This window comes from Crocuta crocuta, unplaced genomic scaffold (genome assembly GCF_008692635.1).
Source record: "Crocuta crocuta isolate KB4526 unplaced genomic scaffold, BGI_CrCroc_1.0 scaffold138, whole genome shotgun sequence".
In the NCBI taxonomy this organism is placed as follows: domain Eukaryota; kingdom Metazoa; phylum Chordata; class Mammalia; order Carnivora; family Hyaenidae; genus Crocuta; species Crocuta crocuta.
In genome coordinates, this window is record NW_027532585.1 from 6,997,238 (window position 1) to 7,022,755 (window position 25,518).

The 25,518-nt window shown below is 42.1% G+C and overlaps 1 protein-coding gene across 3 annotated transcripts in view; it reads left to right on the forward strand.

The window, feature by feature from the left end:
- ABLIM1 (actin binding LIM protein 1) overlaps positions 1-25,518 on the forward strand; it is a 312,956-nt gene that overhangs the window by 247,276 nt on the left and 40,162 nt on the right. For 2 of the 3 annotated variants that reach the window (XM_077779560.1, XM_077779559.1), the window contains exons 7-8: positions 17,136-17,223; positions 20,267-20,325. In XM_077779560.1, coding sequence (XP_077635686.1) covers positions 17,136-17,223; positions 20,267-20,325 — 147 coding nt within the window. Of the gene's footprint in view, positions 1-17,135; positions 17,224-20,266; positions 20,326-22,709; positions 22,794-25,518 lie in introns of all 3 variants that reach the window. The other variant, XM_077779561.1, reaches the window with a different exon arrangement.

The following is a 25,518-nucleotide window of genomic DNA, read 5'->3' on the forward strand; positions in this document are numbered from 1 at the left end:
TTGCCTTTTTTTTTTTTTGAGGATTTTATTTTTCTAAGTAATCTCTACACCCAATAAGGGGCTCGAACTCAGAGCCCCGAGATCAAGAATCGCACACTCTACCGACTGAGCCAGCCGGGCACCCTGCATTGCTTTTGAGAAATTAAAGTCTAGTGGGAAAACCTGTTACATAACCAGCAGTTATAGTGTAATTTACTGTATTAGGTAAATGTGTGTCTACTTTATATTAATGTATAAGAAGTATATATTTGGAACAAGAAAAAGCTGCAAATAGAAGAGAATGCCTGAGTCGAGGGAGCTAGGAAAGGCCCATTCTCACCTAAACGTGCTCAGCCTGGACACACCTAGGAATCACTTGGGGAGCTTTTTCTTTTTTATTACTTTTTAAAATTTTTTTAAATATGTATTTTTGAAAGAGAGAGGGGGCACAAGTGGGGGAAGGACAGAGAGAGAGGGAGACAGAATCTGAAGCAGGCTCCAGTCTGTGAGCTGGCAGCACAGAGCTGGATGTGGAGCTCGAACCCGTGAACCATGAGATCATGACCTGAGCCGAAGTCAGACGCTCAATCGACTGAGCCATCCAGGCAACCCAGGAAGCTTTTCAAAAAGGTTTTTTTAATGTTTACTTATTTTTTGAGAGAGAGCGAGAGACAGAGTGTGAGCAAGGGAGGGGCAGAGAGAGAGGGATATAAAGAATCCAAAGCAGCCTCCGGGCTCTGAGTTGTCAGCACAGAGCGTGACACGGGGCTTGAACCCATGAACCATGAGATCATGACCTGAGCTGAAGTCACTTAACTGACTGAGCCACCCAGGTGCCCCCGGGGAGCTTTCAAAAAAAATTTTTTTGTTTTATGTTTTATGTTATATTTGAGAAAGAGAGAGAGCACAAGCAAGGGAGGGGCAGAGAGAGACGGAGACAGAATCTGAAGTAGGCCCTGACACCGGGCTCGAACCCACAAGCAATGAAATCACGACCTGAGCCAAAGTTGGATGCTCAACCGACTGAACCACCCAGGCACCCCCCCCCCTCTTTTTTAATGTTTTGTTTTATATTAGAGAGAGAGTGAAAGCATGAGCATGGGAGGGGCAGAGAGAGACGGGGACAGAACCTACCCCCTGGGGAGCTTTTTAAAGGTGCTGGTGCCCAAGCGTTTCCCCAGACCTACTCCATCTCTCTCAAATGGTCCCTATAACTCTGGACAGCTGGACAGGTAGTTGAGACTAGATTGTAGAGGGTGTTGAATGCCAGGGTTAGGAAGTTTAACCTTGTCAGTAGGCAATGGACAATGTTAAAGACATATCCATAGAGTATTGTGATCCCTGGGGTGTTTAATAAAAATTAACCTGGTGTTTAAATGTCCCCAGCTTGGTAAAAGGCCTCTGAGTGTAGGTTGACTAGCAGTGGGAGAGAGGACCAACTCAAGGTAGCACACCGGCATTTCTTTGCAGAGCTTCTGCTTTGCCTGGGCAGCGGGGCCTTTGCTGTCTGCCTGTCTACCATCGGAGGAGCTGGCTGGCTCTGACTTTTACGTTTGGTAGACGTTGCCAAGGAGCACTTAGATGACTGCACTGAAGCACTCAGGCTGGTCTGCTGCCCTGAGGGCAAGTGCAGGCTTACATCAGTCTGGCTGCCCAGTCTGGTACTTAGAGTGTTACAGAGCAGTATGACTACACAGAGTGGAACCCCAGGTCCACAGAATCACTGGGTGATGTATATGGCTCAGGCTGTCATCTGGGTCCCAACATCCAGCCATGGCAGGGTCACTGGTTCCTCTCTGGCAAGTCCCATGTCACCTGACCACCACTGGTTGAGGTGTGGTAGGTACATTTGGGAGGGAACTTGCCTACACAGCACTCCCGGCTTCTCCTGGCTCCACTCCCTGAGGCCTGCCCTTCAGAGGAATCCAGAGGACTCTGCTACCCGGCGTGTAGAGTCTGGAACGTCAATCTGTGCGTCTGTTTCTTTGCAGGATACAGAAATGCCGTAGTGGTCGTCCAGAGGCCCCAGCCTCACCTTCAGGAGGCTCTTATTTATGGTATTGCCAGACCTGGGGGGCCTGAATTCTTTTGTACACCTCCCCTCCTACTTAGGATTTTCTTTTCACCCTGTTTTTCTTCCTCCTGGCAATTAGAACTGACACCCAGTGATGGGGTGAGGGGTAGAAGCACCCCTCCCCACTGCTCCCAGCGAAATGACAGAGACCGGGCTCTGTAGCTTCGGGCTGGAAAGCGGAGTTGTTTATTAAAGGGGGTGAAGTCCAGCCACAACGGGATAAGAAATCAGACCAGGATGTTTTTAAAAGCAAGCTGTGTTTTTCTGACTGCTCCAGTATTGGTTTCCACCCTGAAGGCTCCTCTAACCCTGGGGAAGAAAAAATATTTTTAGTCAGATAGTGTGCTTTCGGCAGCCCAAGAGCTGAGCCATCTGTGCCGGACTTGATAACTCAGAGCAATGGTTTCAGTGGAAATAACATGTAAGGGATCACCCAGGACTCCAAAGTGAGGCACGGGCTGCGTACAACGCTCTGCGTCTTACCCAACTTCTATAAAGTACTTTAAGAATTGTTTTTGAATAGAGAAATAACTGAGGAAAGAAAGAGAGTGGGATGGGAAGGGGCAGCACTTGTAATTCCTGGAGAAAGACAGAAATGACAGAACTGGAATGTACTTTAGAGATAGCAGCTTGGCCAAGAAAAGTAGTTGACAAACTGGAATCTTGCTGAGTTGGGGTAACACATTTGCTGTATGCTATATAACAAACTGAAACATTTTAATAAAAAAAAAAAGCACTCTCCTGCCTTCTGTATGTTTCCTACAAGTTTTAAAGTCCTTAGCACGACATTATATAAAAGGGACCAGTCCTGGAATCTGATACTGCCATTCTTCTTCCCACCCCATGCATTTAATTGTGCCTTTTGGCCACCAGGACATGCATGTTGATCATTGATTCCCTGGGAGCGGCTGTCATGGAAGAGACCCTTTGGATTGCTGTTATTGTACATTCCTGACTCCAACATGCTTTTATGTTGGAAAGGAGACCAGGAATGAGATCATGAGTAATAAGGAACCTTAAGTGTTTGCCCTTGCGCAAGAGACAAAAAAATTATCCAATTGGGATTAGGTTTCAAGAGTGTTGAACTTGAAGGCAAATATTTATCTTCTGGTGTTAAGAAAGGAAAGGATGTAAAGTCTTTGACCTTGACTGTAGGGTGGTGTCTGAGTTTGGAAAGTGAATCGTATTGAGCCAGAAGCATGATGCCTTTCTCACTGTTCCTTCCCAGGAACTACGCTAATAGTTTTTACCACATGCAGAGCGGCAGCTGACTTGCTGTCCTACTCTGTATCCACAGTAACATTCCATTGGACTCCAAGAGTCTTTCCCTCTGGGGTTCAGCTTCCTGAAGAGACCCCTTTAAAATTCCCTTCAGGGTATAGTGTGTGGAAAGAAAATGGCCTAGAGTCATCCGGTGTTTTGGTACCTAGTCCATCCCTTCCCTGTGCCATATTACTCAAAGTGAATTTATGTACAATTAACATTTCTTTTACCTACACAGCTATCTTGCAAGGTAGGCAGAGCCAGTATCTGACACTTTTTTCATGCTTTAGAACATGCAAGTCTTTTCAGAAAGTATACAGGATTGGGGGACATGAGCAGTTGGGTCCCGATGTATCCATTCATTCTGAAAGTTCAACGTGACGGATTTCTCAGACATCTACCTTTTAATCATTCCTGACATTACACACATGGAAACTGGGGCAGCCTAATAACATGTTTAAAAGAGGCCAATTGACTCACTCCTACAGAGTCTATAGGAACCAAGATCCGTTTCTCGTCAACAATCTCAAATTATCATCACCTCAAGTGAGTCGCTATTTGTGTGAAGGATAGACCTACCCGGGTAGTTACCTGGATGGTTAGCTTCTGGACACCTTCATGGTAATTTATGGAAAGGAGAGAGATAGAAGCTTCTTATTTTTAAGCTGTCCAAGCCACCAAAGTAATTTTCAGTGTTTTTGACCCGTGAAAGATAGCAGCATGCGGGGAGAGGGAAGAGAGGTCTTAATCAAAAAAACAAAACAAAACAAAACACCAAACCAAAAAAAAAAATGCAAAACCCCCCAAAAAACATAGATTTGAACACTAGCTCTGTAACTCTGAAGACTTTTCTGAGCCCATAATTAGGCATAAAAGTAATAGGATACCCCCCAAAGCACTGGATGAATTAAATGGGAATGCACTTTCTAAATGTTCTGATAGAGAACAAACATAAAGGTATTATTAACAATAAAAATAATGGATAAGAAATATTTAAACACAATCATGAGAGGAAAACTTAGATCTTTTAGTAGCCACTGAAGTCCCCAACCTTCCAAACTCAATTTCTGCTTGCTCTTTCCAGTGTGATTGGCCCTAACTAGTAGAAGCCACTTTTGGGGCTTCATGTCAAAGGCTTCTGCAAAGTGATCCAGGCAACACCAGCCATTGTCTGCTGATTTCCAGCTGATTTCCAGGCAGTTTAGGATTTAAATATAGCATTATTTGCATTCCATCCACATGTCCCCATCCGTTGAAAAGATAGAGCCGACAGAAGGATAAGGATGAAAGAAGGATTGAAAGTGGCTCATGGCACTCTGGGGGCCTCGAATAATGGAGACCTGAGGGGATTAAGCTACAGAGCTTCGACTTTGAGGCCATTTTATGTAAAAAAGATCGTTCACTTCATAGAGGTTAGAAAAACATTTTGAGAATCCATTTGGCAAAGAGCTCTTAATTTGATTCTTCTTATTTAATTCCTTCAAATTCCTCTCAGATTAAAAATGTAATAAAATGGCTGATGAAGTTCAGCATAAATACACCTGGTGACCTTGGCCATGTGCCGTCTGCTCCTATGTATGTGCTCAGCTGAAACTGGCATATAATTCAGCGAAAGGTGTGGGCAGGAATTTTCACAGCAATACTGTTCAAAACAGCCAACACTTTCAAACTACTCTAATGTCCATCAGAGTGGAATGGGTGAATAAAATGTAGCATATTTACAAAAGGGAGTACTACACAATCATAATATGCAGGGCAGTACAACTACATACAACGTCATGGATAACTCTCGTAGCATAAAGTAAAAGAAGCCAGACATATTTGCTTCCCTTTCTGTAAACTTCAAAACCAGGTAAAACTAGCAAATGGAGTTAGAAGTCAGCATAGTGAATAGGAGTCGTGTGACTAGGAGAGAGTGTGAGGGGGTCTTCTGAGTGCAAATAATGTTCTCTTTCTTGATTTGGATGCCAGTCGTAAGATTTGGTGCATTGACGAAAATTCATTCAACACTATCTGTGCATTTTTCTTAGTGTAATACGTCAACAAAGAAGTTTACCTAAATGAAAAAATAAAGGCATTCCCCTTTCCTACTCCAAAGAAAAGGGGGAAATATATATTCAAGACTTCCTATCAACCTTGTAAAGGAGAACAATGTGATGTAATATATACAATGGAAGTTTTGATAACTAAGAAAAAGAAAGCACTAGACTGTGGAGCAGACTGCACCAACCACCAACAAAGCTCCTGGTCCGGAAATACCAAATTCATCTAACACCCAAGGACATTGAACACCAAATCCTCAGGTCACTGGTTACTCTCTGAACGATGTTGTATTTCTTAATAACTTACCAGAAGAGAATAAGGGGATGATGTTTCCCATGCTATTTAATCAGTTCTTAGTTTCAAGGAAGTTTGGTACCTGGGCGACATGGCCTTGCTGTTGTTGAATCTGAAAACAACAGGCGGGCAAGAGCTGCCAGGCCTGCTTTGTAAGGATTTAGGGTCACGCTGTCCTGTGCCATGAAGATCGCCTATGTCAAGAAATAACATTTAGGATAGTTGGCTTTAAAGGCCTTGGTATTATTTATAGTGTTGTTTTTTTTTAAGCTTTATTTATTTTGAGAGAGAGAGAGGGAGATAGAGAAAGTGGAGAGAGAGAGAATCCCAAGCAGCCTCCACGCTGTCAGCGCAGCACATGACACTGGGCTTGACCCCATGAATCAGGAGATCCTGACCTGAGCCGAAGTCAAGAGTCAGTTGCTTAACCGACTATGCTTCCCACGTGCCCCCATTTATAGTGGTTTTTTAAATAACATTTGATCACACTGTTGATGGCTGGGGGCAGGAGGGACAGTGAAAGTAAAGTTTTTGTTAAGGACTTAAAATTATCTAGTCTTTCTTTAGCATTAGCAAATTGTAAAACACGAAGGCCTTAATTTTGTAAGATAAACTATTATTTGTATTCTTAGAGAAAGAAAAGGAAGTTGAAAGATGATCCTATAAAGTCCTAGGAGCTGGGGCGGATCTCAGCAGGGCCCTCCCTGGTAAACTGAGCAACCAAGGGCTAGGAAGGCTGTAGGACCTGGTGGTTGTACACAGTTTGGAATTGGTCAGACCTGAATTCAGATGACAGATCTATCCCTTGCTAACCAAGTAACCCTGGACAATTTCTTGGTCTTGCTAATGTATGATTTCCTCACCTGTTAAATGGGTGTAACACCTACCTCACAGTGCTGCAGGGAGTGTCAGATGGGATATGGCTTATGAGGTGCTTAGCACGGTGTCTGGAAACAAAGAATGAAATTACAGCTGAAGTACTGAAGTTCATTATTTCTCTTTGGGCTGTCATAATGGTGTAGGAATAGTAGGCTAATCGATTTAGAGGTTTTCTAATAAGAGTTTCTAATATTAACTTGCCAGACATTTCTAGAGCACTTGCTGTGTGGAAAGCAAGAGAGATCCCAGAGTTCTGGAGATGGCATTGTGGCCTATGTCTTCAAAGGCATGCATAATCCAACACGAAAGAAAAAGAAAAGTCTCACCTGCACTGACTGCACCAGATACTTTGTGATCAACTTACCTTTGGTTATTTCATTTTCATAATAATCCTACCTGGTAGATTTTCTGATGCCAGTTTGTACAGATAAAGACATGATTCCAGAGAAGTACCCAAGGCCACAGTGTTTGCAAGACCAGCATGCAGACCTCCGGGTTCTCTTGATTCCAAAGCCTGTCTCTTTCCCTTCCATGTTGCACAGTGGGGCGGGGCAGACAGTCCAGCCATAATAACTAGCGGCAAAATGAAATACGTCTGACAGTGCAAACACAGAGCTGTGGGAACGTCAGGAAGAGGTGGATTTCAGATGTAGACATTCACCTTGATTAGTTTCAGATTGATGTTTTGTCTTCAGTGTAGTTATTTGCTCTGCCTTCAATTTGGATGTAAGTAAGATGTCTTTTATCAGTCATATTAACCATCTTTTTGCACCATACAGGAATTATTTTTCTAGTTGCCTAGGATTTCTGAAAAGAAATAATGTAGGTGTTATGATGGTATTGATCCAAGAGAGTCGAATTTGTATCCTAAGATCTGGGATACTTCCTAGTTCTGACACTTGGCCGTATGACCGTGGTGCAGCAAGTCATTTGGCCTCTGAGCCTGTTTAATCACCATTAAACAAAAAGAATGATGTCGCCTATTTCAAAGGGTCAGAAAAGAATCCAATTAAATATTGTGTGTGAAGGCACACAGCCAAGGAACCTGAGAGAGTTCCAGTAGCTACGCTAAGGTGAATCACCGTTTTCATTTCTACTCATGTGGTTCTGGGCAAGTTACTTAATCTCTCTGTAGTCTGGTTTCTCTTCTTGTACAAAAAGAATGGTACTTCTGAAGACAGAAATTAGTGAACTATTTTTTAATCCCTTTGTAAGCATTCAAATCTTCAGCTAATTGCTAACAATGCAATGTTATATATGTATATCTGGCTTTCTATATATAAAGGTACATTTTATTCTGGAGAAAGAATCTGTATTTTTCAACAACTTTCCAAAAGAATCTGGACTCCCCACCCCAAAAGGAATGAAGGCATGCATGCACTGATGTGTCATTGAGGATAGTGAGTAGAATAATTCTTACCTTCCCAGTCAGGTCCCCTGCCCCCCCACCTCACTGTTTTCCTTCTCTTCTTCCCTTCTCCTCCCTTCCCATCTTTCTTTCTCTTGGCAGGTCTCATTATCAAGGAATAGTTTACATACCACAATATCCACTCATTCTAGTTTTGATTATTTTTTGTTACACGTATACAGTTGTGCAGCCATCACTACAATGCAGCATTAGGACTTTTCAGGCACCCCATCTCGACTGCTCATCTGCAGTCCATCCGACTCCCATCCTATCCCAATCCCGTTTCCAGCAACCACTCATCTACTTTATATTGCCTTCATCTTGCCGTTACTAGAAACTTCATATAAATGGAACCATGCAGTCCTTAGTCTTTTGGGTCTTGCTTCTTTCAATCACATAATGTCGTTGAGGTTCTTCCGTGTTGTTGCATACATCAACAGTTTGTTCCTTTTAATAAAGACAATAGCTTTGCAGTAATTCCATTACTCCCCAGATTGTTTCCAATTTGCGGTTATTATGAATAACACTGCGATGAACTTTTGCACAGAGGCCTTTGTGTGGACATAGGTTATCATTTGTCTTGGTTTGAAACCCAAGTAGTTGTGCTGGGCCACATGGCATAATTATGTTCAACTTTTTTAGAAACTGCCAGAAGTTTCCAAGCTAGCTGTACCGTTTTAGATTCTCATTAGCAATGGATGAGTGTATCACTTTCTCTAAATCGTCTTCAACACTTGGTATGGTCAGTCTTTTTAATGATAGTCATTGTAGTCAGTGTGCTTATTCAGCATGTGCATATCTTCTTTTGTGAAGTGATTATTTAAATCTTTGCACATTTTTTTCAATTGAGTTGCTTGGCCTCTTATTTTGAATTGTAATAGTTCTTTGTATATAGTAGATACTCTTATTTTGAATTGTAATAGTTCTTTGTATATAGTAGATACTAGTCCTTTTTTGTTTTTGTTTTTGTTTTTATGTTTTATTTCTGAGAGAGGGGAAAGAGACAGCATTAGCACGGGATGGTCAGAGAGAGAGGAAGATACAAAATCTGAAACAGGATCCAGGCTCTGAGCTGGCTGTCAACACAGAGCCCAATGCAGGGCTCGAACCCACCAACCGTGAGATCATGACCTGAGCCGAAATCTGACGCCTAACCTACTGAGCCACCCAGGCACCCCACTAGTCCTTTTTTAAACATATGATTTGCAGAAATTTCTTCCAATCCATGGCTCATCTGTTTTCTTAATGCTATCTCTTGAAAAAAATAAGATTTTAATCTTGATGACATCCAGTTTATCAATCTTTTTCTTTTATGAATTATGTTTATGTAGAATATCCAAGAAATATTAACCAAGATCATAAAGATTTTCTTTGATGTTTTTGTCTAGAAGTTTTATAGTTTTAGCTTTTACATTTAGGTCTGTGATTCATTTTGTTAATTTTTTGTTTATGGTGTGAGGTAGGGGTTTGCTTGAATATGTAAATCTAATATACCATCATCATTTTTTGGAAAGACTATCCCTTCCCCATCAAATTGCCTTGGCATTTTACTTAAAGTTAATTAAATTAACCATGAATGTGGCCATTTATTTTGGAATTCTCTCTTCTATTCCATTGACCTATAAGTCTATCCCAATACCAGTCCATGCTATCTTGATAACTTCTAGCTTTATGGTAACTTTTGAAATCATATAGTTTAAGTCTTCTGACTTTATCCTATTCTTTAAAAAAAAATTTTTGACTCTCTTGAGTCCTTTGCATTGCCACATAAATTGTAGGATCAGCTTTTCAGTCTCTACAAATAATCCATCTTGGATTTTGTAGACATTGCACTGAATCTTAGGTCAATTTAAAGAGACTGGTTAGGTCCTGTGGGAACGCACACATTTACAGATAACATGTATCTAGCACTGTTAAAATGTAAAGTCTGCTTTAAGGTTTTTGCACTTAATTCCTTGGAAGGAGATGAGAAAGCAGTAACCATCTGCAAAAATCCAATATGCATTTACACTGGGATATTGCCACTTTTTTCATTCTTTACCCCTCATTAAAAGAAGGGAGTTGGTGTTCTGTCTTTTATATTTTGAGCAGCTAGTCAAAGGGAACCAGATCATTGGGAGTCACTGGTGTATTTCTCTCTGCTGTTTTGTGCATCTTCACTGGAGAAGATGAGCTGTCACCCCTCCCTCTGACACAGCACACGTGTTTGGAGCAGAGGTTGCAGGTGGCCTTGGGTTGCTAAGGCCATCTGGCTGCGGGATGTTCTCATCTGTGCAGGTTGGCTTTGCACAGACTTGTGTAGAACCCTCAGGGCTTTGGGAAAGCTGCCTGGGCAAACTGATTTATTCACCTTTGCCCAGGATAGAAAATTTGGGCCAGGGCACACCCTTATTATCCTGCCTGTTCAGGATGCTGCATTATGGGAAAAACCCTCCCGGAACAGATAAGCGTTCAACTTGGAGATCAAGCCAGTCCAGTCACATTGGAAACCTCTCCCATTTCAAGAGAAAAACAGCAAACTTTGAGAAGGCTGAGTCAGCCCCCACACTGCCCGTCTGCAGGGGTCAAACAGGGAACTTGTGTGATTCTGCCCCTCCCTTCCCACCCATGCACCTTCCATGTAAGCAACAGAGCCTTGTTACTATCTCTGGCTTCTTCATCTACCATCAGGTTTAGGGTTTGGGGACCACCCAGACTGGTGTTTCCTCAGTTCTTGATGATTCGAATACCCATTTCAGTGCTTACAAAACAAAAAAAGAAGCTGATTTCTGTGCCCCACCTTAACGCCATTCAACCCATTTTTAAAGAATCTCAGGTGTTGCTTAGGCACAGTAATGTTAGGAAACTCCTGATCTAGGCCAACATACTTACCTCCAAGTGTTTACATGTCCTTCATCTAAAGTCCCTGTCAACCAGAGCTGTGTTTGCAAGAGTCTTTGGGACAGTAAAGCAATGTGTTTATTCCTTTGGGTATTCTAAGCAAATCATCTGTAAATCAAGTTAGATCTTTAAGAAAAAACCTGCAACCTAGACCTTGATAGTTTAACTTCCCCATATGGAAATGACTACATTCCATTATCTTTCAGTGCCACACCCTTGGGTTTTCTCAGGGGTCTATAGGAGAAACTACTTGAACGTTTCCAGCCATCAGCGAAATTAGTGTGGAAGATAATTTTCCATTCCAGAGCCAAGGTCCCTCCATAAGAATTTTCTTGGTGCCTTTAGAGGGGAGGCCCAGACACAGCCCAGCTCTACTTTTTGGAAGCACTGGGGGCTTTGAGTAAATTGCCCACTTTGAGTGTTAGTTTCTTTGCTTACAGTATAAGACGGTAAAATAACACCTACATCATGGGAGTGTAGGGAGACCAGTCACTTAAAGTCCTTGATGCAGTGTCTGGCACAGAGCAAGACCCTATAGCAGCTCAGCCTACAATGACTGTTATTTATTTAGAATAGGAAACCTCGCCTCTCTAGTCACAATTGTATGTGGCCATTTTTTCACATAGTGAGACTTTTGTGGCTCATTTTCCCTTTTGTCTTCATCTACTGAGAAACTCAGATCACAATAGGGTTGTCTGAGTGTGGAGTCTTGATATTTTCTTTTCCTCTGAGGTTTTTGTCCAGTTGTTTATGGATCATGACCTTCTCTGATAAGAATCTGCAAGCCTACAAGTACTAGGGCAGAAGTTATAAATAGCTGGTTTGACTTCAGGAACCATCCTCCACATCTCCTAGGCTCATGTTAGGAGTAGGGCACTCTGAGAGAACGAGGAGGGTAAGGAAAAACTACAAAGGACGGTTGGTCATCCAGGAGCTAAGCAGATTATCTGTCCAAGGATGGGTTCTGTAATTACAGTTCTCTCTTGCCACTCCCAGTGGGCTGATACATCAGCACAGGGTTTAGGGCATCCAGAAATCCTCCTGGGTATAAGGCACTACAGAGTCATTTCTTATTTTCTTTTTCTTTTTTTTTAATGTTTTTTTATTTATTTCTAGGGGAGAGAGAGAGAGAGAGAGAGACAGCGTGAGCAGGGGAGGGTCAGAGAGAGAAGGAGTCACAGACTCTGAAACAGGCTCCAGGCTCTGAGCTGGCAGTCAGCACAGAGCCCAACGCGGGGCTCGAACCCACGAACCGCGAGATCATGACCTAAGTGAAAGTTGGACGCTTAACCGACTAAGCCACCCAGGCACCCCTACAGAGTCATTTCTTAAACTCCATTCTCTACCATCAAGAATTTCCTCTCTCTACCCAAATTGCGTTTCTGTTAACACTGCTGTGTGAGCTTGTAGAGCTATGGGGTTTCACACAGAATCATAGAATTTTACAACTGAATGGGACTTGAGATTGTTTAGTTCAGCCCTTCACTCTTTATAGATGAGGGGCCTGGGGCTTGGAGAGGGTAAGTAGTGACATCGTTGAGGTCTTATTGGTAACGCACTAAGGAATGACACCCATTCTCTTGGTTCCAAATATGGTAACCCTTTCCCAGGGGACCCCCTCACCCACAAGGAGTACAGAACTATCTTCTCTCCTAGACCATGGATTTTATCAAAAGCTTGCTGCCTTAAACTAAACCCTGCCTTATAGTAGATGGTATTACTCCAGATGGTATTCTAGTCTGTATGCTAAAGTTCCTATTCCAATTTAGAGATTAACCAAATAGTAATAATTACCACAGAAGGCTGACATAATCAGCACTATTAAAGGCAAGCAATTTTTTGCACGTTGAATGTGCAGGCAGGTGCTTTATAAAACTCAGCTACACAAGCAACTTGTTTATTTTCCATAGAGTTTAATGCCCACCAGAATGTAGACTCTTAACATGTGCATTTCGAATATGTGAAAGAGAAGAAAATAAGTTATAATTTTTTTACATAGGGTACAGAGATGGGTGGAGAACAGTGATTGCAGAGCTCTGGTGAGCCCCACGGCACATCTGGTCCCACAGGCTCAGGCACAGCTAAAGTTGCAGGGTGTGGGCCTGGGGCCAGGTACCTAGTTAACTGTCATTTAGGAAGTCACCTGTCACAACCAAGCCCAACTGTGCCTTAAAACTTCGTAATCAATAACCTCCTCTCCACAATGAGTTGTGTGTTTACCATCTGTTCTAATATCATCACTCTGTAGCCTTCCATTTTGTTCATGGTCTGAGATACTTTTCTCTCTTCTACAAATGGCTGCACTGTAAATGATTTTGATTCAACTGTGTCCATTTGGGGAGTTGGTTTGCATATGAGCCCACATCTTTATTCAGCTCTGATCCTTTTCCTGGCCCTGTGCACAGGGCTTGACTGTGAACCATCACGGGTGCCAGTATAAGAAGAAATGAAAGAGAGGAGGTGGCTCACACATGCAAAGCAGAGGCTCCCTTGCCCTTGAGCCCCTGACCCTGTGGTCTCCCAGGATGCACTGCTACAAAACCAGACTTTTAAATGGCTGTGAAATGGCCTTTGATTCCGGCTCACTGAATTACTTGACATGTTCAGCATTGTGAGACGAAGCAAGTACGTGAGTCCAGACCAATGTCCCCGGCATTGTGACGGTATTGTTTCTTAGCAGTGTTTTTGCTAATGATTCATAGACCACAGCCCTGCCATATGGGGCCTTGACATGTCTTCCATCCACCTTATAGCACGGTTACTCTTCTGTGCTTGTCCTTGGGCAAGAACGGGCACTGAGAAGGCCTCTGACCAGCATCCCAAACTGCACTAAGAAGTCTTTTTGTGAATGGCTTCTGTGCAGAGGATTATTGTTATTGTTTCTATTTTTTTTAATTATTATAGTGTGTGACACCATTTTCAAAACATCACATAATCACTCACCCTCATAACATCACTACTTTGTTATGTAGTTATAGCAGTGGGATGTTGTGTGGTTAGAGAGACCACCACCTTCACAAGACCACATAGTGCCAAAACTGGATTTGAATCCAGTCCTACTTACCCCAGTGTCTCCACACTTTCAACTAGTACTTTATGTGACTACATTATAGGCGTTACTTTTCTGCATGACTCTTTTCCCTTGGTAACATTAGTTTTGAAATCTTTCCATGTAAGTTTATTTCATTCTTTTAATGGCTACATATGATTCGATGTTTTCTTTAACTGCTTTCTGATTTAGGTTGCTTTCTGTTTCTTTGCTCTTTTCTGTTACAAGTAATATTGAAGATCCTCAATACAAACACATTTAAGCACAGGTATGAAAATTCCTGTAGGATAGCTTCCTAGAAAAAGAGAGCTTGTGCATATTAAATTTTAATAAACATTGCCAAAGTTGCCTTCCAAAAAAAATTTTGCTCACCAATAGTGTGTGAGGATGCCTATCTCCTGACATTAGTCTCCTTGTCATTGCCAGTTTGGTAAAGAAAAATATTTTTTTCTAAATTGTGTTTCCCTGATTCCTGGTGGTGGTGAGCTAATTCTTTATTGTGGGGGCCATCTATATGTCTTCTGGAAATTGCCTTTTGTACATATTGCCACTTACTTTTCATTAGAGACACTCTATATATTATGCGTAATAATCTTTTGTCCAAAATGTGTGCCAAGTATTTTTTCCCTGTTACTTCTTTTTTAACTTTAGAAAGTTTTAACTCTAGAAATTTTTATGTGTATACACAGTCATTATGTGTCTTTATTGTGTTCCTAGATTTTGCCTTATTCAGGAAGGCATTCCTACCCCAAGTTTACTAAATTATCTTCTATATATTCTTCTAATATTTCTATAGTTTTGTTTCTATGTTTAGCTCTGTAACTCTCTAGAATTCTTTTTCAGATAGGTTATAAGTTAGGAATCTAAATTTACCTTTCTTTTCATGGAGAGTCCAATGTTCTCACCATTAATGGAGTAATCCATTTTGTAACTCATTTGAAATGCCATCATTATCATAGACTAAATTCTCTTATGTAGAGCTGTGCAGTGGGTTCCTCTGAGTTATCTGTTTCACCAGTTTATATTCTATTCCAGTACCAGTAATGAAGTACTTTAATTATTTGAGCCTTTAGAATAACTTTTTTATGGGGCACCTGGGTGGCTCAGTCGGTTAAGCATCCCAACTTTGGTTCAAGTCATGATCTCATGGTCTGTGAATTCGAGCCCCGTGTCGGGTTCTGTGCTGACAGCTCAGAGCCTGGAGCCCTCTTCAGATTCTGTGTCTCCCTGTGTCTCAGCCCCTCCCCCACTCACACTCTGTCTGTGTCTCTCTCAAAATAAATAAGCATTAAGAAAAATTTCTTAAGAATAACTTATCATGTCATGAAGGGAAAGTCTCCCTTCATTGATGCTCCATTTTTCAAAAACTGTCCGTATTTTTGTGCATTTTTTTTTCCATATGAACTTACAGAATCGGCTTGTCTATAGACAAAGCCCTGTGAGTATTTTAATTGGGAACGCACTGCATTACTAGGTTATTTTAGATAAATTGACATCTTTAAATATTTGTTTTTTGCATCCAGAAATACTGCATGTCTTTTAGCCTTTTATATCCATCTACTAAGTTCTATTGTTTTCTGTATGTAGATCTCGCATTGAAGGTTTTGCTTGTTGTGATTAGAAACAGAGTCCCGTATCCCAGTATGCTGACCGAATTTTATTGCTAGTCCGTGCGAAAGTTATTGGGTTTTCTATGTTAATTTTTAATCCAGCTATTTTGACTCTTTCATTGGTGACCTTCATACTTCTGTTATCCCGTTGGCTAGGACTAAAACAAGGTAGAAAGCCTTTGGTGAAAGTAGAAGTCATTGCGTTGGTGCTCTTTGTTGAGAATGTGCCTGATGTCGCAGCGCCAAATAGGACAGACACACCATATCAGTTTGGAGAACTTTCGTTCCCCTCCCAGCCTACTGAGGAGTGTGCTTTTCACCGGAGACCACCCAAGATTCCTGTCCAGGTGCCTTCTTTCATTCACATTTGACTCTGGGTGACCTAAGGGAAAGAGTTACTTTGTGTGACATTCATCCTATGCCTCCTTCATCCCCTGAGGGAAAATAAATAAATAACTAACAGTGTATGAACTAGAACAAGAACACCACTTCTAGAATTTTCTAACTGGGCACCATTGACCATACTTCATTCCTGGCTTCTATTTTGAAATAACTTCCTTTTTTTTTTTTCCCACGTGATTGTCTTAAGCAACCAACCACCTTCTCACACTCTGGTTGCTAAGTGGCTTTCATAGTTTCTGCTGGAGGGTGTGAGAAAGGAATCACTACCTGACCTCTGGTTTCCTGTTGAGATTTCATGCAGGCACACGGTGCAGCTACTTCTGCCTCTGGGCTCTCAGCTCTGCCTTGCGTGTGGTCCAGGTGAAAGAAATGTTGCACACTTGATCGATAAAATGATTTCATCGCAGAGTACATTTGATCATTTTTAGGCAGTAAGGGTTTTTTGCTGAGTTATAAATGAAAAGATTTCATTTTGTCAGGCTTGCATTTGGAGCATGACTTTAATGTGACTTGGCACCTGTCTAGAGAATTGTCCCTGTGTCCAGTGACATTTTGCTTTGGGGAAGTCAACACCTGCTGTGATGGCATCTGTCATATTTAGGAATGTGAAATGCTCATGAATAATGCAGGGCCAACGTCAGTAAAATGCCTTCTTCAGAAAACACTTAATATAAGACTTTGGTAAGAGATCGTTATAAGTGGTACAGAAGAGAATTTGGGGTCTTTCTGAGGTAAAAGTTGTGGGTGATGTCTTTTACTATGGTTCTCATGTCTATTTGCAAGCTAGATCTTATCTTTAGACAGTTTAGCCAAGGAAGCAAGAACCAGCTAAATATGAGAATCTTCTCTTTTTATTGCTTGAATACAAACCAAGGTCAGTCTCCACATCAGTTCAGATGTTGTTTTGGGGCGTAGTAGAATTTTTTGGAGATGGAGTGGGCTTATCGCAGGCACACGGCATGTAACAGGCAACCAACCCTGAGTCCCCAGGCCAGGTGAGAAATGGGCTCCAGAAACCCTGAGAAGCAAGGCAGCCCCATCATTGAGGCATGAGTAGCTGGTCCATGAGCCCCTTCCTGTTCTCATGGGGTCGGTCTCAACTTCCAGGGCTGCAGGTATAGGAGGGTAGGTCATTTGGGCCCTTATTTTTCCTGCCCCAGCTGTTTCCTTTTTTCCTCCAACTCCCCGAGTCCAGAGCAGAGGCCAGGAGCTGTGACAGGTGTAACTAAAGAGCCTTTACCCCTTCTCTTGCAGGCAGGTGACAAACATTACCACCCCAGCTGTGCACGATGCAGCAGGTGCAACCAGATGTTCACAGAAGGAGAGGAAATGTATCTTCAAGGTAAGATGGACTCGAGACTCCAGTAAGTTCTGCCCACCTTGCTTTGCCTGTCTGTTCATTTTCAGAGAAGGAGGCCTTTCATTAGCTCCAAGGCTCCCCAGGTGCGCAATGAACGTGGCCAAAAGTTACCTCAGCAGTTGGCATTCATCAGCCAAGCAGTGGGCATGCTGGCGGTAAACCCCCAGGTCTGTTCGACAAAGGAATGTGTTGCTTCTGGAATGAACGAGTAGGACTTGATGTTTGGTGCCATGGAGATGAGGCAAGAGTGAAAATCAGCAACACCTCCTCCCAGCCCTCCCCAGGAATAGGCTTGGGGAAAAAAGGCAAAAGAAAACATTTCTAGATGCTACTTAGTCTTTGTTTCTTTCACTGTCCTGCAAGAAGGATTTTATTTTTTTGACACCTCCAGGCTGCTCTTATACACACTTTCAGAAAGACGGAACCTTCATATTTGGTGAATTGCATCACAGAAGTATCTCATCCCTTTCAGATACCATAGCTCTCATACTGAAAGAAAGAGACACAGCAAGAGAATGAGAGAGGACGTACCCAGAGTCCTTGAAAGAGAAATGGAGAAATTTCTGGGGGCAAAGAAATACATATTACCATTAATTTTTTTTTTTTTTAACTGAAAATCATTTTGAGAAATTTTGCCAGGGTACAACCACGACTGGTTTTGATCTCCACTAACATGCTGGAACTTCTCAGAGAGAAGCTTAGGGAAGGATTCTCTTCCAGTCAAACAGCACCATCTGCACAAACATTTTACTATTTTTAGCTGGAAAAAGAGCCGTTAAATAGACAAGGGCTTATCAGTGAAATTAGCAAGAACCATGAGAGCCGGTGCTCATTCAGTTTGGTAATTACTGGGCCTCATCTGCCTTCACATTCATTTCTTTGTTTCTCAGCACATAACACTATGTGTATTTTTAATGAATGGTTTGTTCTCCTCTCTGTTTTGTTCTTACACAACTAAGAAAAGTCTACAGAGAAGACCCGTGATCATTAAAGCCTTAGCTGCTTTCCTCTAAAAAATGCTATAACAGTAGGAGAAATGGACACCCCCAAACATCCCTTCATTTTAATGATCACTCTGGAATAGTCTGATTTAAAAAGCCACTGAATTTTAAAGGGCCTGCTCAAGGCAAGTGACAAGCTCCCTGGTTTCACGTGGACTTTATATCGCACATCTCCCCGAGGGCAGGCTGTGAATCTGTGTAGCAATGGGCAGGTGTCGGTTTGCATTTTCAGCATGGAGCAGATTTATTCTCCATTTGGTGTCCAGGCATTGTTTTAGATTTCCGTGTGTCAATGACGGCGCTCAAAAACGAAGACACGAGCGTGCGTGTCAACCCCGTGTCTGCGAGAAACCGAGACTCAAAGGCTCTGGGTGCAGCTCTGCACGTGCACATGGTTCTGGATCCTGAATAGAGAGTGGGTTCAAGCTGAGCACAAACACAGCACATCCGTGCTACAAATAAGCGAGTACCCGTCAAGATGGGCTGTGTTCAGGACCCCAGCCATCTTCTGGAGCTGGGCTTCTATGCACTCTGCCTGCCCGCTCGACATCCTTGACGAATGAGTAGTTTGCCTTCCTCGTATCTGATATTCTCCCTGAGTCACGTTCTTTGTGTGTCTGACCCCTGGAGAACAATGTGACTCTGTGTGCAAATCCAGTGTTCTGGCCAACAGCTCCCTCTCACAGAACCTTCACAGCGAATGCTGCCCCTGGGCCCACCCCTGACCCTTAGCCCTCCACACTGGGAGGGTTTCCTACACTTTGTAGCCAGCCTTGGAGTAAACGTTAATCCTGATAGGACTATGTATCTGTCTGGCTTGTTTGTTTCATTTTCTTGCTTTGCTTTGCTTTATGTATATGTATTTATTTTTTGGCTCTGGGTTAAGGAAGATAGAAATGATGGTTAAATAAGGGATTAAAGAGTTTAACTCTGATATAAAGGGTATTATCCTTGTCATTAATATTATTTTAGCTGTATTAGCTCAGTGGTATAAAACAATTCAAGAGTTACTTTAATTTGGTGACTTTTCAAGGACACACAGATTGTTGCTTGAAGAGAAAAAGATTTAACAGTGAAATGTGCACAGTCTAATATTCATACGAAGACTTATTAAATTTATATGATTTACTCGCTGCTTTCAACTTAGTAACTTTATTTGCTCAAGTCTTTCTAAGCGCTCCTTCAGTTCTGCCCAGAGCCTTATGTGAACGTAGGACTTACATACAGGTCTTCGCCACGCCTGGATAAATGACATGTATATCTAGGTATACAAAATCACGCAGGTGGGCTTGGATTCTTACAAGAGCTTTCTGTTGGATGTAAGTGTTTTGCTTAGTTCTGTGACACTGGTACCATCCACAGAAGAGCCTCATACTCTGGGAAGGTGAGGCATTGACTCAGAAACAGAAAATGACAAGTGGTAATTCCACTCATTTAAGAGTGAAGACTTTTTGTTCATTAAACAGTTAAAAATTCAAGGAAACTTCTGCATTTGTAACATAACTTTGAACCTTGCTAGTTGGCTTCATTTTCCATATCTTTGTAAATGACTATGTGTAGGATCAACAAAAAATTCAGGGAGTTTTGCTTCTGGATATGGTTTGATTATATTCCCCATTAAATTGATTAGTTGTTTTGATGTTTTGTAAACATGGCCTATGGCTTATATTTAAATTCAACACAGCTTGTAGTAAACACACAGACATGACTTTTAAAGGATAATAATATGGCCCAAAACAACAACAGCACTCAGTCAAGAACTAAACATCTCTTGCATCAAAGCACTTGTGTCTAGGTAGTGGTCTCTGTGGTCTAGAATTATGACCTTTATAGAGCAAGCTCAGACTGGATGAGGAAAACTCACCTGGAGGTTGGCGTTGTCGTACTTCACTTGGGCACAGCGCTCTAACACTCCCTTGTGTTAGGGAGAGAAGGAGCTGAACCATTCTCAGAAGTTCTATCTAACACGGCTGTGGCTTCTTTCCATTTTCCTTACCTCTTTGTGGGGCATTGTGTCATTCCAGGTTCCACCGTTTGGCATCCCGACTGTAAGCAATCTACCAAGACTGAGGAAAAGCTACGGGTAAGGAAACAATTCGAGCTGTAATGCCAGGTGCATTTATTGGCCATCTGTGTCACAGTCACTACTTTTCAGGGCTGGAGTTTTGGGGAAATTACTTTTTCATGACTTTTTTCGCCCCTCAATAACAGACCAAGTTGAAAGACCATTTAGCCAGGGAAGGAAGTTCCCTTCCCTCCTTTGTTAGATCGATTGTGGTTTTTATTCCAAATGCATGTGTTGGAGAAAGTAAGCCTTGCCTCACTAGTCAGGTTTTGTAGGAAAGCATTCAAGGGAAAATCAAACCATACGCATGTGAAAAAAAATAATTCATCCAGTTCTAGGTCCAACATCTGGTGACCTCACCAGACTTTTTTGTGCTTCAGTCCATAATGTACCACCTCAACCCAAAGTGCATCCACGCTCAGCTCTTGGTACATTTTACTGACCTCTTAAGTCCAAATTCATCAAGTAGCCTCTATCTCCAGAAGCTGACGGCTTGTCAGATAAAACCTTTGGGGAAATAATGATGAGCCCAGAAGTGTCAATGTGAATAAGCATCCTAGATGGTTTTGTAATTTAACTCGTAGGTAACATCAAAATGGTTTAGTAACTATCCCTGAACAGTAAGCACACGGGCAAAAGGGTAGACTCTCTTCATCTCTCACTTCTAAAACCTTCGCCTGGCCTTACTCAAGCCTGACAGCACCTCCAGGTGACACTGTTTTATCTGTTTCCGAAGCAAAGAGCTGTACACACGTGTAAGTCATTATCATCATCTGTGGCCTATTCGGGTGCCCTGAGTTTTTCTCCTTGACTGTGAAATATTTCCTGAGCAATAATCAGACTGGGTCCCAGTCCACAGCCTCTCGGTTTAGCTAACCCTTGGAAAAACTAGTTTGTGCTCCGCTTGGCATCTCAGGGAAAACAATGGCCTGAATTTATTTTGGAAGCCAAACTCTATAGAGTGTGGTATCAGGTCTTCCTGAGCTGCCATTAATAGGCATAAGCAGCTGTGTATTGTAACCCTATCAGCATCATACTTTTATGGAGAAGGGGGAAAAAAAACTTTTCCCAGAGTAACTGAGTAAAAACCAGACAAATTGAAAAGGAATTTGTCCACCAATGCCAGGATGGTTTTGGCATCTGTTTCTACATAACAACTCCAACTTGAGCACGTGCGTGTAACCCTCAGGTCCACCTGCCAGGCAGGTGCCCACCGAACGGTCACCCATGTTGGGCACCAGAATCTGCGCTTTGGAAACGGGTTATCTTTACAAAATCCTAGAACATTAAAGATAGTTATTGTCACTTTTATCATAAGAATGTAAAATTCATAGCATGGTTTGGGGCTGCTGCCCAGAAACCACCCAAGTAGTTAGTGACTTATACCATCTTTGTAGTGTTGTCCTCAGTTTTTTGAATAATCATTTTCACTTCATCCCTGATGAAATCTTTTGGGAGATGAGGAGAATGTTAATGAGACCAGAGTACATGGAATGTATGTCTTTGCTCTGTAAGGATTGCTTGAGTTTGCAGATAATGTTGCTAAAATGATATTTAAAAAAAAAAAAGAAAGAAAGAAAAAGAAAAAACACTCTTGATTGCATCTTGATAGAACTCTCTGGATAAGCCTATGAAAACAACTAGTGAAATACTTCTACTCATTCTGGCCAAGAAGAGCTATTCATTTTTTTTTCCTTGAGTAAAGTTTTCCAGAAAATTCCAAAACTTCTCTCCTAAAGCCAACATTCAACCACTCGGGCGGTCAGGCCAGCCCTCAGCTCACTCACCTTTGGGAAGCCCAGTAGTGTGAAGGATGGAGCACTCCAGAGGGGAGGAGGTCCCCGCGTACCCTGAGTGGGGTACGTCCTGGTATTGTTGGGGTTTAAAGGGGAATCAGTTTTTGGATAAGGAAGTAAATGTTGGGGTCTCTTAAGGGCTTGTCTACAAATCACAGACCTTGAGCCAAGATTTCCAAGCGTTTCTAAGGGTGTCACATCAGTGCAGTTACCATAGCAAAATGAAAATGTTTTAAGACTCTTTTTGCAGCCCCACTGAGTAATTCACATTCTTGGTATTTAAGAACTCACAGAGCATTTGTGATGACAGATTCTTAAAGACATCTCTCAATGGCTTCACTAGCTTCTTACTTTTCATACATAAAAATGTCTAAGCCGAAATAAATGGAAAGAAATCATGGGAAGTTAGAATGTAGGTAAATAAACTGTAACTTGAAGATCAGTTCCCCCCCCCCACACACACACACCAACTATAAAGTGATACCACTTGATGTTTACTATCAAATTTGTTTTCCCAAAGGTTTTGTGTTGTGTTGTTCTTTGTACAGTGTTTCTAAACAGGATATTTCTTTGTCCATTCTTCCCTTTTTTCATGTTTTGTGGCAGCTGCCAAACATTCATCGTTCTTCATCCGATTTCTTTTATCCCAAAAGTCTGATCCGACGCACAGGACGGCCTCCGTCTCTGCAGGTTGGCGCTGTGTCTAGGTCAAGGCTTAGAGCCGCTGTCCTGGCCCCAGGCTTCTGTTGCTTTTCATCCCCATCCTGCTCGCCCCACATAACTCCTCCGGCTCCTGCAGAGGCAGATGCTTCTTCTCACCCCACAGAGTGCATCTCACATTCTGATTCTGGCTGTTTTCTTCTTTCATTTAGAGTACTGGCTAAAGTGTCACCTTCATTAAAGCGGGCACATTAGAAGCTCCCCTTTAGGTCCCGGGTTCACACATTTGTCCATTGAACAAATATTTGCCAGGCGCCCAGGTAGAGTTAGTGCTGGACTGGATGCTGTAGAATAACAGGGAAGACACGTAAGTAATTATAAAATGGTATAAAGGCGTATCATGTAGATCAAGGAATGTCAGATGAGAGAAAGGGTCTCAAGGGGCACTGCCTGGCAAAAGTGGTCTTTGGCTTGAGTTTTGGAGACTGGTTGGATGAGCTCCTATGGAAATGATGAGAAAGGGGTGGGGCTGGTAAGGGGAATCACAGAAGCGTGGAACTAGGGGAACACGATGCTTGGGTAGGGAATGGTCCATCTCAAGAAGGCAGAAGTGAAGAGGGAAAGGAAATGGGAGACCAGGCACCACTTTGTAGAAGCCAAAGGATTTAAATGTACTCTATGTGCTCTCCATAAGAATCCCTGTGAGGTAGCCCTCCTTACTCCCATTTTACAGATGGAGAGACTAAGACCCATCACAGTTATGTAATTTCCCCAGACTTACCACCCCCCCCACACACACACACACCCCAGGTCAGTGGAAGAGCTAAGATTGGAAGCCAGGTCTCTGAGCCCATGACTCATGCTCTTTCCAGTACATCACCAGGTGTAGAGAGAAGAACTTGGGAACACAGAAGGAGAGGAGCACTACATACCGGCTCATGTTGCTGGGTTTGGGAAGGAGGGCCGGCTGCACAGAAGCACGGATAAGCCTCAGCCAGCTCTTCAGATGAGCCGTGAGGCAGGAGACTATGCTGCCTGCACACACTTGATCTTCTTTGAGGGTCCCTGAGAACCCACTGAAACCTGTTAAAAGATAATAACTTTCCACGATCCTATCTTTGCCCAGATGGAACCCAGCTTTTAGCTCCGCTAACAGTTCAGGGTTCCAACATAGCCCTTCAGTCTGGGCTCTGTGTGTGCACCTTTTTGTGTGCCTGCCAGAAAGGCACTGAGGCTCAGAAAGAGTTCATTAGTCTACTTTTATTAAAAGTTTATCTTCTTTTATTAAATGGTTTGGGAGATAGTTAGAAGTATATATTTTAGAGTAGAAAGAAACCTTTTAGACATCAACCCCCTAAGTTTCTTCATCTACAGAAGGAATTCAGCACACAGCTCCCCAGGCATCAGCAGCAAGATGTAACTGTAGATTCTAGGCCTTGGGCATGTTGTGTTGGTCTACGATACTGGGTTGTACCCCAACTTGTATTTGTCCTGTGACCTTCATTCTCTCTTAAAGTTTCAGCTCCATTGACAGGGTTTTCACGTGCAATGAAATTATAGTCTCATGAATCCAGAACAACAGCCAAAGATCGTCCCCACTGCAGATGAGTGCTGCTTAGAGTTAGTACCTCTGTTTGGCAAGAAGTTGCTTTTTCAGTAGTTTTGGGGTCTTTTTTTCCCAAAAGTATACTTTATAACTCAAATAGGGTTCTATTTTGTTAGCCTAAAGCTATAGCCAAGTGATGCATTTTCATGACTTGAACAAAAATACCATCATCAAGTGTGAAATTCTTGGTTTGCTCCAGACCCTTAAGTTTTGAAATGGAGAGCATCGTAAGCAGTGGTAGGTTAGAGGAGAGAGAGAATGCTCTGTTTTTAATAACCACTCTCTTCCTAGCCTGTTCAAAAGGGACTTCTGATTCCAATTATCCAGCCATAAATCTCAATGAAGTCAGCTTGAGCTCCATCACAGAAAGTTGTAAACGGCTTGGGACCTGGCAAGGAGACAGGGCATTTGACAAGGTCTTCCTTCACCCATTAGCCATTGAGGAACAGCTCACCAGCACTTTTAAGAAGACTGGAAACTCCAAGTCAATTCTCAAGTCACACAGATATGTTGATCTTTTAGGTGCCTTATACAGGCAACTCATTTCGCCAAATAATATCAAACCTTTTCAGTGCCCCAGTAGGAAATGTACAGGAAGAAAGACATTATTTATAGTCTGCAATTGCTCCTTCTTTCTTCATGCTGAGGTACAAGCAAAAAAAAATGATAAAAATAAAATTACCTGAGAAAAACATATTCCAGTTTTACTTATTTGGAAAAGTTTTATATGAATAGCAAATTTTGTCTTTAGGTAAAACTCAGTCCTAACATTTGTAATGTCTGCTATAAGTCATTGTAGACAAAGCACATGATATTCCCAGGACCAAGTTTGTAATAATCTGGAGTGGATCACTTGCTATATTCTTAAAAAGAGCTTCTCTGATGTGCCTTTAGAGACTAAAGCATGGACAGACTGCCATACAAAATGGGCATGAGATTTTTTTTCTTTTGAAACTAACACTCACTATGATAATGTATGCACTTGCAAGCCTGTAATATACCAAACATGTACCATGTGTGTATATTTTTTTTAAAAGAGCTAATTAGAACCTGTACATTTATCTCAAACAAGGAGATAATGTTGGTTATCATTTTATTAACATCATTACAATACACACTGCCTTACTCCAGGCTATCACTTTATTCAAA